The sequence below is a fragment of the Mchenga conophoros genome, linkage group LG16, assembly GCF_057382185.1.
Source record: "Mchenga conophoros isolate Kocher_MC1m ecotype Shallow Benthic linkage group LG16, M_conophoros_male_GT1.1, whole genome shotgun sequence".
Lineage (NCBI taxonomy): Eukaryota > Metazoa > Chordata > Actinopteri > Cichliformes > Cichlidae > Mchenga > Mchenga conophoros.
The window spans coordinates 18641096-18654700 of NC_140541.1; the positions used below are offsets into that span (position 1 = coordinate 18641096).

A 13605-nucleotide genomic window follows, 5' to 3' on the forward strand; every position below is an offset into this window, starting at 1 on the left:
GCGGTATCTTACTCTATAAAACCTTTTTGATGTGAAACATATTTGCATGTTAATGAATTCTATTTAATTCTACAGGGAGTGCAGAATTATTAGGCAAATGAGTATTTTGTCCACATCATCCTCTTCATGCATGTTGTCTTACTCCAAGCTGTATAGGCTCGAAAGCCTACTACCAATGAAGCATATTAGGTGATGTGCATCTCTGTAATGAGAAGGGGTGTGGTTTAATGACATCAACACTCTATATCAGGTGTGCATAATTATTAGGCAACGTCCTTTCCTTTGGCAAAATGGGTCAAAAGAAGGATTTGACAGGCTCAGAAAAGTCACAAATAGTGAGATATCTTGCAGAGGGATGCAGCAGTCTCAAAATTGCAAAGCTTCTGAAGCGTGATCATCGAACAATCAAGCGTTTCATTCAAATAGTCAACAGGGTCGCAAGAAGCGTGTGGAAAAACCAAGGCGCAAAATAACTGCCCATGAACTGAGAAAAGTCAAGCGTGCAGCTGCCAAGATGCCACTTGCCACCAGTTTGGCCATATTTCAGAGCTGCAACATCACTGGAGTGCCCAAAAGCACAAGGTGTGCAATACTCAGAGACATGGCCAAGGTAAGAAAGGCTGAAAGACGACCACCACTGAACAAGACACACAAGCTGAAACGTCAAGACTGGGCCAAGAAATATCTCAAGACTGGTTTTTCTAAGGTTTTATGGACTGATGAAATGAGAGTGAGTCTTGATGGGCCAGATGGATGGGCCCGTGGCTGGATTGGTAAAGGGCAGAGAGCTCCGGTCCGACTCAGACGCCAGCAAGGTGGAGGTGGAGTACTGGTTTGGGCTGGTATCATCAAAGATGAGCTTGTGGGGCCTTTTCGGGTTGAGGATGGAGTCAAGCTCAACTCCCAGTCCTACTGCCAGTTTCTGGAAGACACCTTCTTCAAGCAGTGGTACAGGAAGAAGTCTGCATCCTTCAAGAAAAACATGATTTTCATGCAGGACAATGCTCCATCACACGCGTCCAAGTACTCCACAGCGTGGCTGGCAAGAAAGGGTATAAAAGAAGAAAAACTAATGACATGGCCTCCTTGTTCACCTGATCTGAACCCCATTGAGAACCTGTGGTCCATCATCAAATGTGAGATTTACAAGGAGGGAAAACAGTACACCTCTCTGAACAGTGTCCGGGAGGCTGTGGTTGCTGCTGCACGCAATGTTGATGGTGAACAGATCAAAACACTGACAGAATCCATGGATGGCAGGCTTTTGAGTGTCCTTGCAAAGAAAGGTGGCTATATTGGTCGCTGATTTGTTTTTGTTTTGTTTTGAATGTCAGAAATGTATATTTGTGAATGTGGAGATGTTATATTGGTGTCACTGGTAAAAATCAATAATTGAAATGGGTATATATTTGTTTTTTGTTAAGTTGCCTAATAATTATGCACAGTAATAGTCACCTGCACACACAGATATCCCCCTAAAATAGCTAAAACTAAAAACAAACTAAAAACTACTTCCAAAAACATTCAGCTTTGATATTAATGAGTTTTTTGGGTTCATTGAGAACATGGTATACAGAAGTCTGAGTACAGAAGCCCCGCTCACCTGTTATTCAAAACTTCAGATTGAAAAAAGTAGCCAATCAGGAGACGGTTACCTAAAGCTAAAGTTGGCTGTGCCAAGCCTCAGTATAAGGCAAATATGATGGATTTGTAGTCTGGATCCCGCAAAGCTTCTCTGTAAAGTCCAAGAATAAAAATATGGAGTCTTTAAAAACCTTCAGCTGCTGGAGTCACTGTTGTTATTCGCCTACCTCAGGGGCTTTAGTTCATCTGTTGTTGTGTGAATTACCTGGAGTGGTTGTAATACAGGTTTTCTAGCTTTTGTGTTTGTTTGTCACGCGGCTGACTGAACATGCACATTACTGTTTCTGCTGCTGCCTCCGTGCTCCACACAGCAGATTTACAGTTGTGGTCAGATGCTTGTGTCAACTCATCACTGGCATGAAAGTCATGGTAGTTTGGGGGCTTTTAATTACTTCTTTGAACGGTTCATTTTCCAGGGTGGAATGATTGTACAGCAGACATCTTTAATGACTTTAAGAAATAAGAACTGAGTGAGCATGTTATGTGGTATAATTTTCTAACTGAACACAGGGTCAAGGCTTGTGTATATGTGAGCTCAAATCTTTTAATAAATGGTGCTGAGGGTTCTCCAGGTCCAAGGCCTATTAACTTTTTGTTTGTGGTCATGACTGACTACAACTGGTAGTTTGTCTTTGCCAGCATAAAAAGGACTCATTGATCAAAACTCGAAAAACAGGAAAGTCCGAAGAACTCAGTGCAAATGTAAGAAGGAGAATTTTAGATTTACACAAGGGAGCGTGTGAATTATAGAAAATCCAAAACTTATGCACCAAATTCTTTTTTCTTTCTAGTCCTTGGAAAAAGCTTGAAAACAGCTCACAGACATCATTTAAAGTCTAAAATTGCCATGACATCCATGACCATGAGTGCATGTAAACTGTGTATTGTAAGGATGTGCAGCCCAGAAAACTGCATGTATGAAAGTAAAATGACGTCAAAGCTTGTTTGCAGTGGGAGGTGACCTGCCAGCCTGTTCACAGAGGTCTGCATTCATACTGCTGGTCTGCAGTAACCCTGAATGGCAGCACAGTGTGCAGCTAATGATTAACACTTATTTACTAATAGAAGCCGGTGATAGTCATCACAGCAGTTAGAATAAGTGTTTACAATGGAGCAGTTCATCTCCTATGCATTCAAGCTTTCACGTGTAAGGAGAAGAGTGTGATTAATAGAAATTAAAAAGTCTCAGATAAGTAACTCGTGGCAGTTGTCACTGTGTTTGTCACCAGAATGAAAACAAACAAACACTTTTAGAAGACTCATTTAGAAATTCAAATTTGACTTGGCTTCGGTTTGTCATATAATGAACGTGTGTGGGACTGTGTTTGGTTTGGAACAACAAACAGCCTTCGCGTCTCTCAAGGGTAGAGCTGGAATGCAGGAAACCAGAAGCTGGCTGATGACTGTGCAGCTTTCGCCGTGAGGTTTGAAAAGAACGGATAAGACTCGAGTAAACAAAAGACAGAAAGAGGCGAGATACGGAAGGTCAAAAAATTATTAAAACGGAGGAAAAGCGTGAGTATGAATATGTGCAGAAAGGGTTTTTTGTATTTTCTTCACTCAAGCTCTTACAGAAATGGCTTTATAAAACAAGCACTGCTGCAGCTGTGTGCTCTTCAGACACAGACACAATTCAGCTCCTTGCTGATCAGACCAACAAAAAAAAAAAAAAAAAAGAGCAAGAAGTTGTTCCTTCTGATCTCGACCGGCCGGGTGAATAGCTGGACGCTGTGAACCTCAGTGAAAGAGAAATGCCTCCACTCTCAATTGAGGCTTGTCTATAGAAATGATTGCACAGGAGTCTGTCTTAATCACTTCATGCACCGAGTCCTTGGGCAGGAAGGAAAACAAAACCAAATAAAGATGCTTGTGAAGTTCTTTCTGTACCTGAGCTTCAAAATAGTTTTGTCTGAAAGCACCTCGTCTCTGAGAACAATGTGAAACAGTTACAGTTTTAAACTCTGCACATAAAATGTTCACAGTAAAGGCAGTAAGACTGTGAGATATGAAGGTCTGAGAAGGAGAGAATCCTGCAGAAAATGTTTACATAGTTGTTGCACAGACTGTCCTGTAATTATGAAAGTGTTTTGTGTGAACTGCAGATTTATTAATCGTGCAATCTGTCATTTAATTGTTAATTTGTTAGTTAATTACAATAGGAAAAGCTCTAAAACCTATGAAAATGCACAAAATGCACAAAAAATGTAAATCTATGCACTCCCTCACAAGTCCAGTGGGCCGGATTCGACTTGATTCAGGCCCTTGGGCCTTATGTTTGAAACCTATTTTAGAGCCTTTGTGTTATATTTTGCTCTGTGGACCACTGTAACTCTGACACACTGGAACAAGGGAGGAAAAACAGAAAAGTGGAAAAAGATGAAGGGCTGAAATTATGTTTCTGACAGAATGAAGAACTTCACAGCCACGAAACCTTCATCTGGCATCTGTTTGATCCTGCCCAGTTAAAGAACAGCAAAGGTTTGGGATATGACTGGCACAGGGACTCCAATTCAGACACAAAGCTTTCAAAAAAAACTTGACACAAAACTTGCATTTGCTCACAGAACCTTGAAATGAGCATCTCTGCATCAGAGCATAACTGGGAAAAGATAAAGTCAAAGAGGTAATCCTCTCATACTGTATATGCCAAAGTGCCTCCTGGTAGTTCAGGAAATTAGGAGCAGGAGCATCATAAGATCTGAAAAATACACTGAACTTTGGACTGAAACACAATTTCCTCTTGTCGGTCCTTCACTCTTGCCCTCCGCACTTGTCTTTGCTCCCTCCTCACCCCTTCTCACACTTGATTTGACAGTCTGTGTGTTATGACCCGAGGCTGACACAGACATCCAAAATGTCTCTGAAAGGTAACACAAACCGGTCACTGGAAAAAAAAAAAAAAAGAGGTGCCAAAGTAAATATCAGACTAAACTGAAAGGCCCTTTTATACAAAACACACCTTATTTCAGAGAACGCTTTCCCTTTCTTTGACCCTCTGAAAGTGCTATAATGCTTTTCCTTATTTTTTAATTTTATATATACATTCGTAAGATTCTCTCTCTCTCTCTAGATACAACCTCAGATCAACCACAAAGCGTGCCATATTACATCACATCACTATTTATCTAAAAAAAAAACAACAAAGCTAAAATGAAGATCTGCTGTTGAAAAAAATAAGTAAACCCTTCCTATTTCCATGGGAATTATGAGTGGTAAATATCAGCCAGGTGCTGCCTGTCAAATGCGCTTGATTCATGTACCATCAGTGAGCGTGAGTGCCTCTGTAAAAGCAGAGGTTCTGGCAGTTTGTTGGTTGTGAGCCTTCAGGTGTGCATGAACACAACACCAAAGAGGAAAAACGTGAGCAATGATCTTAAAGAAGAGAAGAGAGAGCGACGTGTCAGACTCTACAGGTCTCTGCTAGAGTGAAGTTCAGACGGTGCGATTAGAAACAGATTGAACAAGTATGGCAAATGCAGCCACCTGCTGAATTTGGTACCACAGCGGTGGTTACTGTGGTGATTGTTACATGTTTTGCAGGCACAGGACCTGGGCACCTTGCAGTCATTGACTCAACCATGAAACAGGAGCAAATCTACAAAAGAATGGCAGAAAAAGAAAAGGATCAACATGTTTCAATGGCCAAGCCAAAGCACAGACCTCTACATGACTGATGTGCTGCGGTAGGACTTAGCAGAGCTGTGGATAAATGAATGCCTGCAAACCTCAATGAACCTTTTAAAGAAAACTGGGCCAAAATTCCTCAGCAATGTGAGAGACTGATAAACTCACAGAGGAAATAGTTACTTCAAATTACTGTTGCTAAAGCTGGTTCTGCAAGCTACTGAATTATGGAGCATATTTAGGTTTTCGCAGGACTTGCATCCATTTTGCCTTCATGATTCTTCATGGCACAGATTAAAAACACAGAGCAAGGTGCTGGAAACTTTCCTCGGAGACTTTGATCTCATGACAGCGTCACATCCTTACACTTCCACAGTGTGAGTCTCCTGTTCCACGACACCCCAGAGGTGGTCTGTTGGAGTGAAGCAACTGCACAGTCAGCAGTCTCCACCTCTCACTGTGTTTTTGCATCTACTGAGCTAAACTGTCAGCACGTACAAAATATACTCAAACCAGCAAAAAGTAAAAGTGCTCATTTAGCACTAAAATAGTTCCTGTGACTGATAATGTGATGTTATTGGAGTGATTTGGTTTTCAGGTACTTTACATACAGTTTGAGTGATTTACTCCACGGCACAAATGGGAAGAGAAGGAAGCACAAACAAAGCTGTGCTGCTGCAATTTGCTCTAAATTTATTTCACTCTTTCTGCTTTATTTTTAATGACTGCAGCGTATCCCAGGTGTCAGTGAGCAAGAGGTGGGATAACCTCGACCATGTGCCAGTGTAATACAGACAGAGTAAAGAAGCTAAAGTACGATGCTCCAAGTTTATATCTACTTATATAATTCCACATTATATCTCCCTGCTGTAAACATGTTTAGATAAAATGCATATTGACATTGTTTTGGTTTTTTTGCAATGTTTAAAGCATGTAAGAAACTCTAATAACAATGATTATCATCATATGTGATGATTTTTTCCAGTAAACATCTAAACAGGTAATACAGGTAACTTCTTCCTGTACTAACATCTTTCAGTTTTCCATCTGTACCCTTCATCTCACTCCTCAGCCTCAGTCTCAGGCTCGGGACGGTCATAGCCCAGCTCGCTGCTGATGGGGAAATGAGCCCAGAAGGTGCGAGCCAAGTCCAGCATCCCATTATCGGCCGCCTGGGCTCGCAGCTCCTCCAACCATCCGAAAAAGTCAGATGACCACAGGCCCCAGTACGGCACGCTTCGCTTCTCCCTCTCCTCCCTCCTGCCAGCCGCCTCGCTCCCCTCTGAAAGCAGACGGCAGTGTGAGCGCACATTTCACACCTCGTCTCTCATCTCAGAATATCTACGAGTCACAATAGGAGGTCCACTGATGTGTAATGCATTATACGAGCTGCAGACACACCTGCAGGAGGCAGGAAGCTCAGCAGCAGAAGAAAGAGCAGCACTGACACGTACGGAGCATGCATGCTGAGAGACAAAACACAAAAGACGTCTCATGAATGCCATCTCAAAAGCAGGTACAATTTCCACGGGATTATTGCATATTGTTTAAGAAATATTCACATCACAGCCGACTGCGCGTGTCTATAAAGAAGAGAAATGTTGTCGTGTGTGGATCCATGTTGTCTTACCTGACCAGCAGAGAATTCAGCTTTAGTCCTGTCCTCTGTCCTTCTTCCTCAGACTGATCTGAGCACGATGACTGCATCTCGGTTTAAAGGTGAGAAAAAGGCGGACATGTTTGCTTTTCACATTTTGCCTCCCTTCTTACCTCTCATGGTCCTTTGCCAAAATCCTCTAATGTCAGATGGGTAAAAGATTCCTGTGTAAACGGGACTGTCAAGAAAACATTAGCAATTATAGATTTGGATGAGGATGTTCTAATATCTGATGGAGCCGATTAAAGAATGAATGACTGTAATATAACCAGACTGTCACAACCATCAGCAGTTAAGTGTGACATCTGTGGCCTTGATTTTCTTTCAAGTCAAAAAGAAGTGAGAAAAGCAGCGAGAGGAGAGGAATGAAAGCACATTTAAAAAAGACACACACACACACACCAGGTGGTTTTCACACCTGCTATTCAGACAGTCTACACCAGCATTGAGCCAAAGGGCATAAAGTCAGTTGGCAGGTTTTGCACCCTCAAGTCTTCTTCTCCCCTGTGAAATCTGCTTCATTCATTCATGACTGAATCCACGCCGTGGATCAGAGGAGCAGCGCTCTGATAGAGAAGACGCTGCACAAAACTTCAAGTGATCTTTAGAGGATGAGTGAATGTTATTGACTTACTGAGAGCAAATCCGGTGAAAAGACCAAAACAAACAATAGCTCTCGAAACTTTGACTTCCCTGCACCTCTCCTTTCTGCTTAAATCTTAAAAGGTACCTCAGGCATGTAGTTTTACTTTTTAAACAGGCTCAGTTAATCCCCAAAGGATGAAAGCCTGAATGAATAATGGTTTTATCTAACCTTTGTTTAACCAGCGAGCGGAGCAGTAAATTGTAATTACCACAAGCTTAATTAAATTTCTGTTAGAAACTGAAGGTTTATTATGAGCAACCTTTAATAAAGCTTTTTTCTGCAGTCGCACTTGGTTGGATTATAAAATTATTGTGAAAACGTGCAACGAGTTTGCAGTCTCATTGTCTTCCAAGCAATTATTTTAAAAGCAAAGATGAGTTTGAAGACTTGAAGTCAGTCGGCATCTTTAAAACGACTTTGGTGAATCAAGATGACACAAAATCAACGACAGGAGCTGAATGCAGCCGAGCTGGCAATTGCATGTAATCTGATTGGGATGCTGTCTCGATTAACTGTGATAAAAGACAGAAACTGTGAACCTGCTGCCATCCATCCATCACTCCAGCTTCCCTAATCTCGCTAACTGCACGTCTTTGGACTGTGAGAGGAAGCATGCAGACACGAGGCAAACATGCGAACTCTACACAGAAATAAGCCAGCTAGATGGCGGCTTGTAACCTAATTATATTCTAATTATATTCAAAGTAACGACAAAATCTGAGAGATTTTTTAAACAGAAATTTCCCCACAAATAGTGACATAGTTGCTGCTGCAGGATGATATAATTGCTCAGCAACTTTTATATGACAATATAATGAGAATCCAACCAGATTCAGTTCGATTACATTTTATTTATATAGCACCAAATCACAACAACAGTCGCCTCAAGGTGCTTTATATGGTAAAGACCCTACAAAAATACAGAGGGGAGAAACAGATGAGTCATGTTGCATGTTTTTATCCACTGTAACAGGTGTTTTGTGGGTTGCCCTTGGGTTCTTTCTCACCTCTGACAGTCTCAGCTCTTGGTGTGATCTTTGCCCACTACTTTGTTTGTTGTGTTGTGAACACCCTGGTCTATAGAAATGATTCTGAAGCCTTTTCTTTGGGGACACAGGAAAAAGTGTTGAACAGATTCTATGTATCATTTTTCATTTCTGAATTGTAAAAATTGACTCCAAGCAGGTTTTTCTTAATTTTGAAACTCTGACAGCATCACGCATCCTCTTTTTAAATATTTCTTATATTTATTATTTTTAACACTGGATTAATCTGTTTTCCTACCTGCAACATCTGTGCTTCCACAAGTGTAAAAGACCTATTTTTTTTTCTCCTACAGCCGTCTCATTTGTCTTTTTGTGTTACCCAGCATTCATTACTCCACACTATCACTCCATGGGAACTGCAAACTTTTACCGCACCAACATACCCTTGTGTCACTTCGCATTTTTGTTTCCAGTTTTTAACCAGGTGGTAACAACTGTGGGGCTTATCCAGGATCCGAACAAAGCAAACATTTTGAGCTCTAGTTTTTGATAAGAGAAATCTTTCTCCTTGTTGGAATCTGGACAGATTGAGTTGGTTCACACTGCTTGCTCTCCTGGCAAAACACCATAGCTTATCTCTTTAAAAAACTTTTTGTTTGTATTTTAAGGTTTCTGTTTACGTGAAAACTTTTTGACATTTTGGGGGGTTTAAATAGGCTGAATTTGACTGAAAGGAATGTTTATAATCACAGTTATGTGCAGGGCTGATGAGCCAATGGATCATTGTTAAACTGCAAATTCTCAACACATTTTAATGCTAAATCATGTGACTTTTACTTTCCTCAATAATGAGTCATTAGAAAATACACATTTTAGTTTTTCATGTATTTTGAAACTGGGTTTTTATTGTTTTTGGAGAGCTGGGATATAAATGTGCCCAGCTTTAAAGCACTTTGGGTCAGCTTCTGTTGTTTAAACGTGCTACAGGTTGTAAAACAAAATCTGAATGTAACGGTCAACACAAAAAAGTTCAATTTTAATAATACATGCCTGAGGTATATTTTAATTTAACACAATTGTTTGGGCTAAATACTGAACTGAACGATATTGATACTTAGTTGTTCAACTATATTTACATATGAGGCCAGATAATACAGCCAGTTAAGTTAACCTACTTGTACGTCTTTATGATGATAAATGCATTGATTATCTCTCATTTTAAACTAATATATTCAGACAAAACTGAGGTTATTGAACTCTGCATGACATTATCTTGACCTTCAGTAACACTGTGAGAAATCTTGGTTGGTTTTGACCAGGATGTTTCCTTCACTGTGAATAATAAACACATACATGAGATTACCTTCATTAATATGCACGATATCTTTAAAACTGTAAATATCCCGTCTCAGATTGATGTTGAAAAACCAGTTAAAGCATTTTCACTGAGAAGCCTTCAGCTGATCCAAACCCCTGCAGCGAGCGTACCGACAGGGACTAGAAAGAGAGAACATTTCTCCCACACTGGCTTCTCTTCATTGGCTCCCTTTAAATCCAGAATTGAATTTAAAATCCTTCTCCTCACATAAAAAGTCTTGAATAATCAGACCCTGTCATATTTTAAAGATCTCACAGTAGCATATAATCCCAACAGAGTACTTCTTTCTCTGTTAAACAGACATCCTCTCCACTTTTACGATTTGATAAATCTTATTTTACACTGATATACTCTGACTGCTTTGAGGCTTTCCATAATGAATTGAGGGTTTCTTCTTCACTCATCTCTTTTCACTCTCTCTGTGTTTATGCATCACCACTCTCCACATCTGCTCATGGCGGGCAGCCATTCCACCCTGAGCCTGGTTCTGCTGGAGGTTTCTTCCTGTTAAAGGGAAATTTTTACTTCCTACTGTCGCCAAGTGCTTGCTCATGGGTGTCATATGATTATGGAGGTTTCTTTCTATATTGTAGTGTAGTTACTTTACAGTATAAAACGCCATGTGTTGTTTTGGTTTCCTCCCCCAGCATGTTGACAGCACTATGTGGGAAAGCAGATCACTGGATCATTTGTCTACCAATGTTAAATTAAACTTCGGCTTCATCTTGAAGAGGTCGACCAGGTGGCCTATTTTGAAACAACAGATTTAGTTGTGCAGGCCACATGGGGGTGATATAAATAACATTATTGAGTGCGTGACAGTTTTTAAGAGGATACCACTGTCACAACCAGGATGGCTGTTTTTCTAAAAGAAAATGACCTACAGACAAGTATCTGCTGATGGATAAATAAATAAATAAATAAATTAATAAATAAGAGGAGAGGTTTGGTGACAAGAACAAGCTGAAAAGGGTACAGTTTGACCTTAAGGTGAGACACGGGGAGTGCAAGGACTCCCACAGACGAGCTGGCAAATAAATTAAAGCAAAACAACATCAAGAGAGGTGTGGATAAGCATGAGGCAGATTATAGACTTTGACATCAAAGATCATGAGGAAGGGGAGGGCAGGGTAGATAGGATTGGTGTGAACGCAGTGCTATGAAAAAGCATTTGTGTCCTTCTGGATCGCTTAAATTTTTGCGCCTGTGTCAAAGACAACCTGAGTAAACACAAAACGCAATTTTTAAATGATTTCAGTTCTTAAAGGAGAACAGCTTTCATACCCATCTCGCCTGTGTGAAAAAGTAATTACCCCTTGTTAAATTATGAATTGATTGATGTCATTGAGGTGATTAACAACATTTTTTCACAAAGCTGAGTTCAGTTTCATTGGCACAACATATCACTTAAATGAAACCTGACAAAGTGAAGGAGGCTAAACGATCTTAAAAATCAACACATACCACAAACTAAAGAAAAAGCTGACAAAGTCACTGACACCGATTAATCTGGAAAGCATTACACAGTCATCACTAAGGCTTTGAGAGCCACAGTGAGAGCCATTATCTATAAATGGAGGAAAGTGGGAACAGTGGTGAACCTTCCCACGGGGGACTGGTCTATCAAAATGACTCCAAAAGCACATCAATGACTCATCCAGGAGGTCACAAAAGACCCTAAAACAACATCTAAGGAGCTGCAGGTCTCTCATGTCGCAGTTAAGGACAGATTTCATGATTCAACAATAAGAAAGAGACTGGGTAAAAATGGCATCCATGAGAGAGTTCAAGGAGAAAACCACTGCTGGCCAAAAGGAACACAAAGGCTTGTCTCACATTTGCCAAAAAAACCCATCTTGATGACTTTTAGGAAAATACTTTGTGGACTGCCGATACAAAAGCAGAACTTTTCGGAAGGTTTGAGTCTCATTACATTTGCTGTAAAACTAACATAGCAAATAATAAAAGATCACGCCAACAATCAAGCATGATGGTGGTTGTGTGATGGTCTGAGGCTGCGTTGCTGGACTTGGGTTCTACATTGGGACGATGATCCAGGACACACCACCAAGTCCACTTCTGAATGGCTCAAAACACAAAATAAAGTTTGTGCAGAGGCCTGGTCAAAGTCTGGATTTACATTGAGATGCTTTGGGATGACGTCATACAGGCCACGCTTCAAAACCGTCCAGCATAGCTGAATTCAAACAATTCTGTGGGCCAAAATTCCTCAACAGTGACAGGAAAGACTCCAGTTATCCAAAATGCTTTCAGCCAAGGGTGGCACAATCAGTTAAAAGGTTTAGGAGGCAATTACTTTTTCACAGCGCCAGGTAAGTTTGGATAAGCATTTCCCCTTAATAATAAATCATGATCTAAAAACTGCATTTTGTATCTTCTCAGCTTAGCTTTGTCAAATATTAGAGTTGGTTTGATGAACTGAAACATGTGAGACGAATAAGAAAACAATAAATCAGGAAATGGAGAAATGCATTTGTGCTCTCTGCTGGATAAGCCGTACCTCAATATTGAAATATTGTTTAATCACATATTTAGTGATCCCCCGTTTGTGTTGTGGCCCCTTCTCTCAGTTGTCGGTGCCGCACACTGATGGCCACAACTCTGCTTTCAAACAACAACTCTGATTGTCTTTGTGTCAGTGGGGTATAAACATGCTGTGGAGCTAAGAAACACAAACGTCTTCATTAATTTAATGTTTCTGTTTTTCCACTAGAGACGGGGAGTCGACTCAGCTGCTACGAACACTACAAAATAAGAACAATACCAAAATAAGTGACTGTGACAATTCGATTTGAATTACTCTAAACTACAGCAGTCAGTCAGTAATGATGCCTCTCTCTGCTGAGCCTTTGGTTGCTTTGAGCTCACTTTCCTTTTAAATCAAGTACACTAATTTTAGATAACCATTCACGTGTGCTCCCCTGTTCACCAGTTTATTCTTTGGCCAGTTAACCCTGCATTATTATTGAAGACGAATTTTGAAAGAGGCTGAATGAAAATCAATGAAATTGCTGACATTCAGCTTTAGTTTAATTCATTCAGATTAAAGACTCCAGGCAGTGTGAGTTGCCAGAACAACCAAACACATAATCCTGCTGCTCAGGTGAACAGTTCAGGTGACAATCGAATAAGCCCAATACTGCCACCATGTGGGGAATTCTGCATACTGCGGCCCACATTTTTTCCGACGTTTTCAGTCATTATTATTAATAATAATAATAAAATAACTTTTACAGCTCTGTCTCATCTTTCCACTTGGACACTGCTTTGTAAATAACAGCTGGCCCAAAAGACGGTGTACTCGATCTCCATTAAAAATGTGAGACTAGAGAGCCAATCCATTTAAACCCCAGTGCAGTTTAAGGTACGTTGACATGCTGTAGTCATCACTCTCACATAAAGATATGAAATCCCAACTGGCAGCTTGGTCCTGTCAAAGCTGAGGCAGATGGCGGTTTAATTGTGACTGACTCAGACACAAACACCCTGCGAGGGTGACCTCAATCATCAGAACGATTCTGGTTACACCAGCTGACGTTTGTAGGGGTTAGCTATTTGCCAGACAGGATTCAAGAGGCCTGGGGGGGACTTTAAATGGCTGAATGGGCTTGTATACAGTGGTAAACCCCGTTAGATTCCCTTAAAGAAA

The 13605-nt window shown here is 40.6% G+C and overlaps 1 protein-coding gene across 1 annotated transcript; it reads right to left on the reverse strand.

Annotated features, from left to right (window-relative positions):
• Positions 1-5915: 5915 nt before the first annotated feature.
• otos2 (otospiralin 2) lies at positions 5916-7023 on the reverse strand. Its single transcript, XM_085250165.1, has 3 exons — positions 6899-7023; positions 6670-6734; positions 5916-6550 (listed from the first exon to the last, which is right to left on the reverse strand). Exons 1-3 carry the CDS (start codon positions 6973-6975, stop codon positions 6330-6332), a joined length of 363 nt encoding a protein of 120 aa, XP_085106291.1. The 5' UTR covers positions 6976-7023; the 3' UTR covers positions 5916-6329.
• Between the last annotated feature and the right edge of the window lie 6582 nt (positions 7024-13605).

Excerpts from the sequence above, each read along its gene's own strand:
- otos2 (XM_085250165.1), bottom strand. The coding sequence starts at position 6,975 with ATGCAGTCATCGTGCTCAGATCAGTCTGAGGAAGAAGGACAGAGGACA. Across the intron at positions 6,735-6,898 it reads CTGAATTCTCTGCTGGTCAG|CATGCATGCTCCGTACGTGT; the intron begins GTAAGACAACAT and ends TTTGTCTCTCAG. Across the intron at positions 6,551-6,669 it reads GAGCTTCCTGCCTCCTGCAG|AGGGGAGCGAGGCGGCTGGC; the intron begins GTGTGTCTGCAG and ends GTCTGCTTTCAG.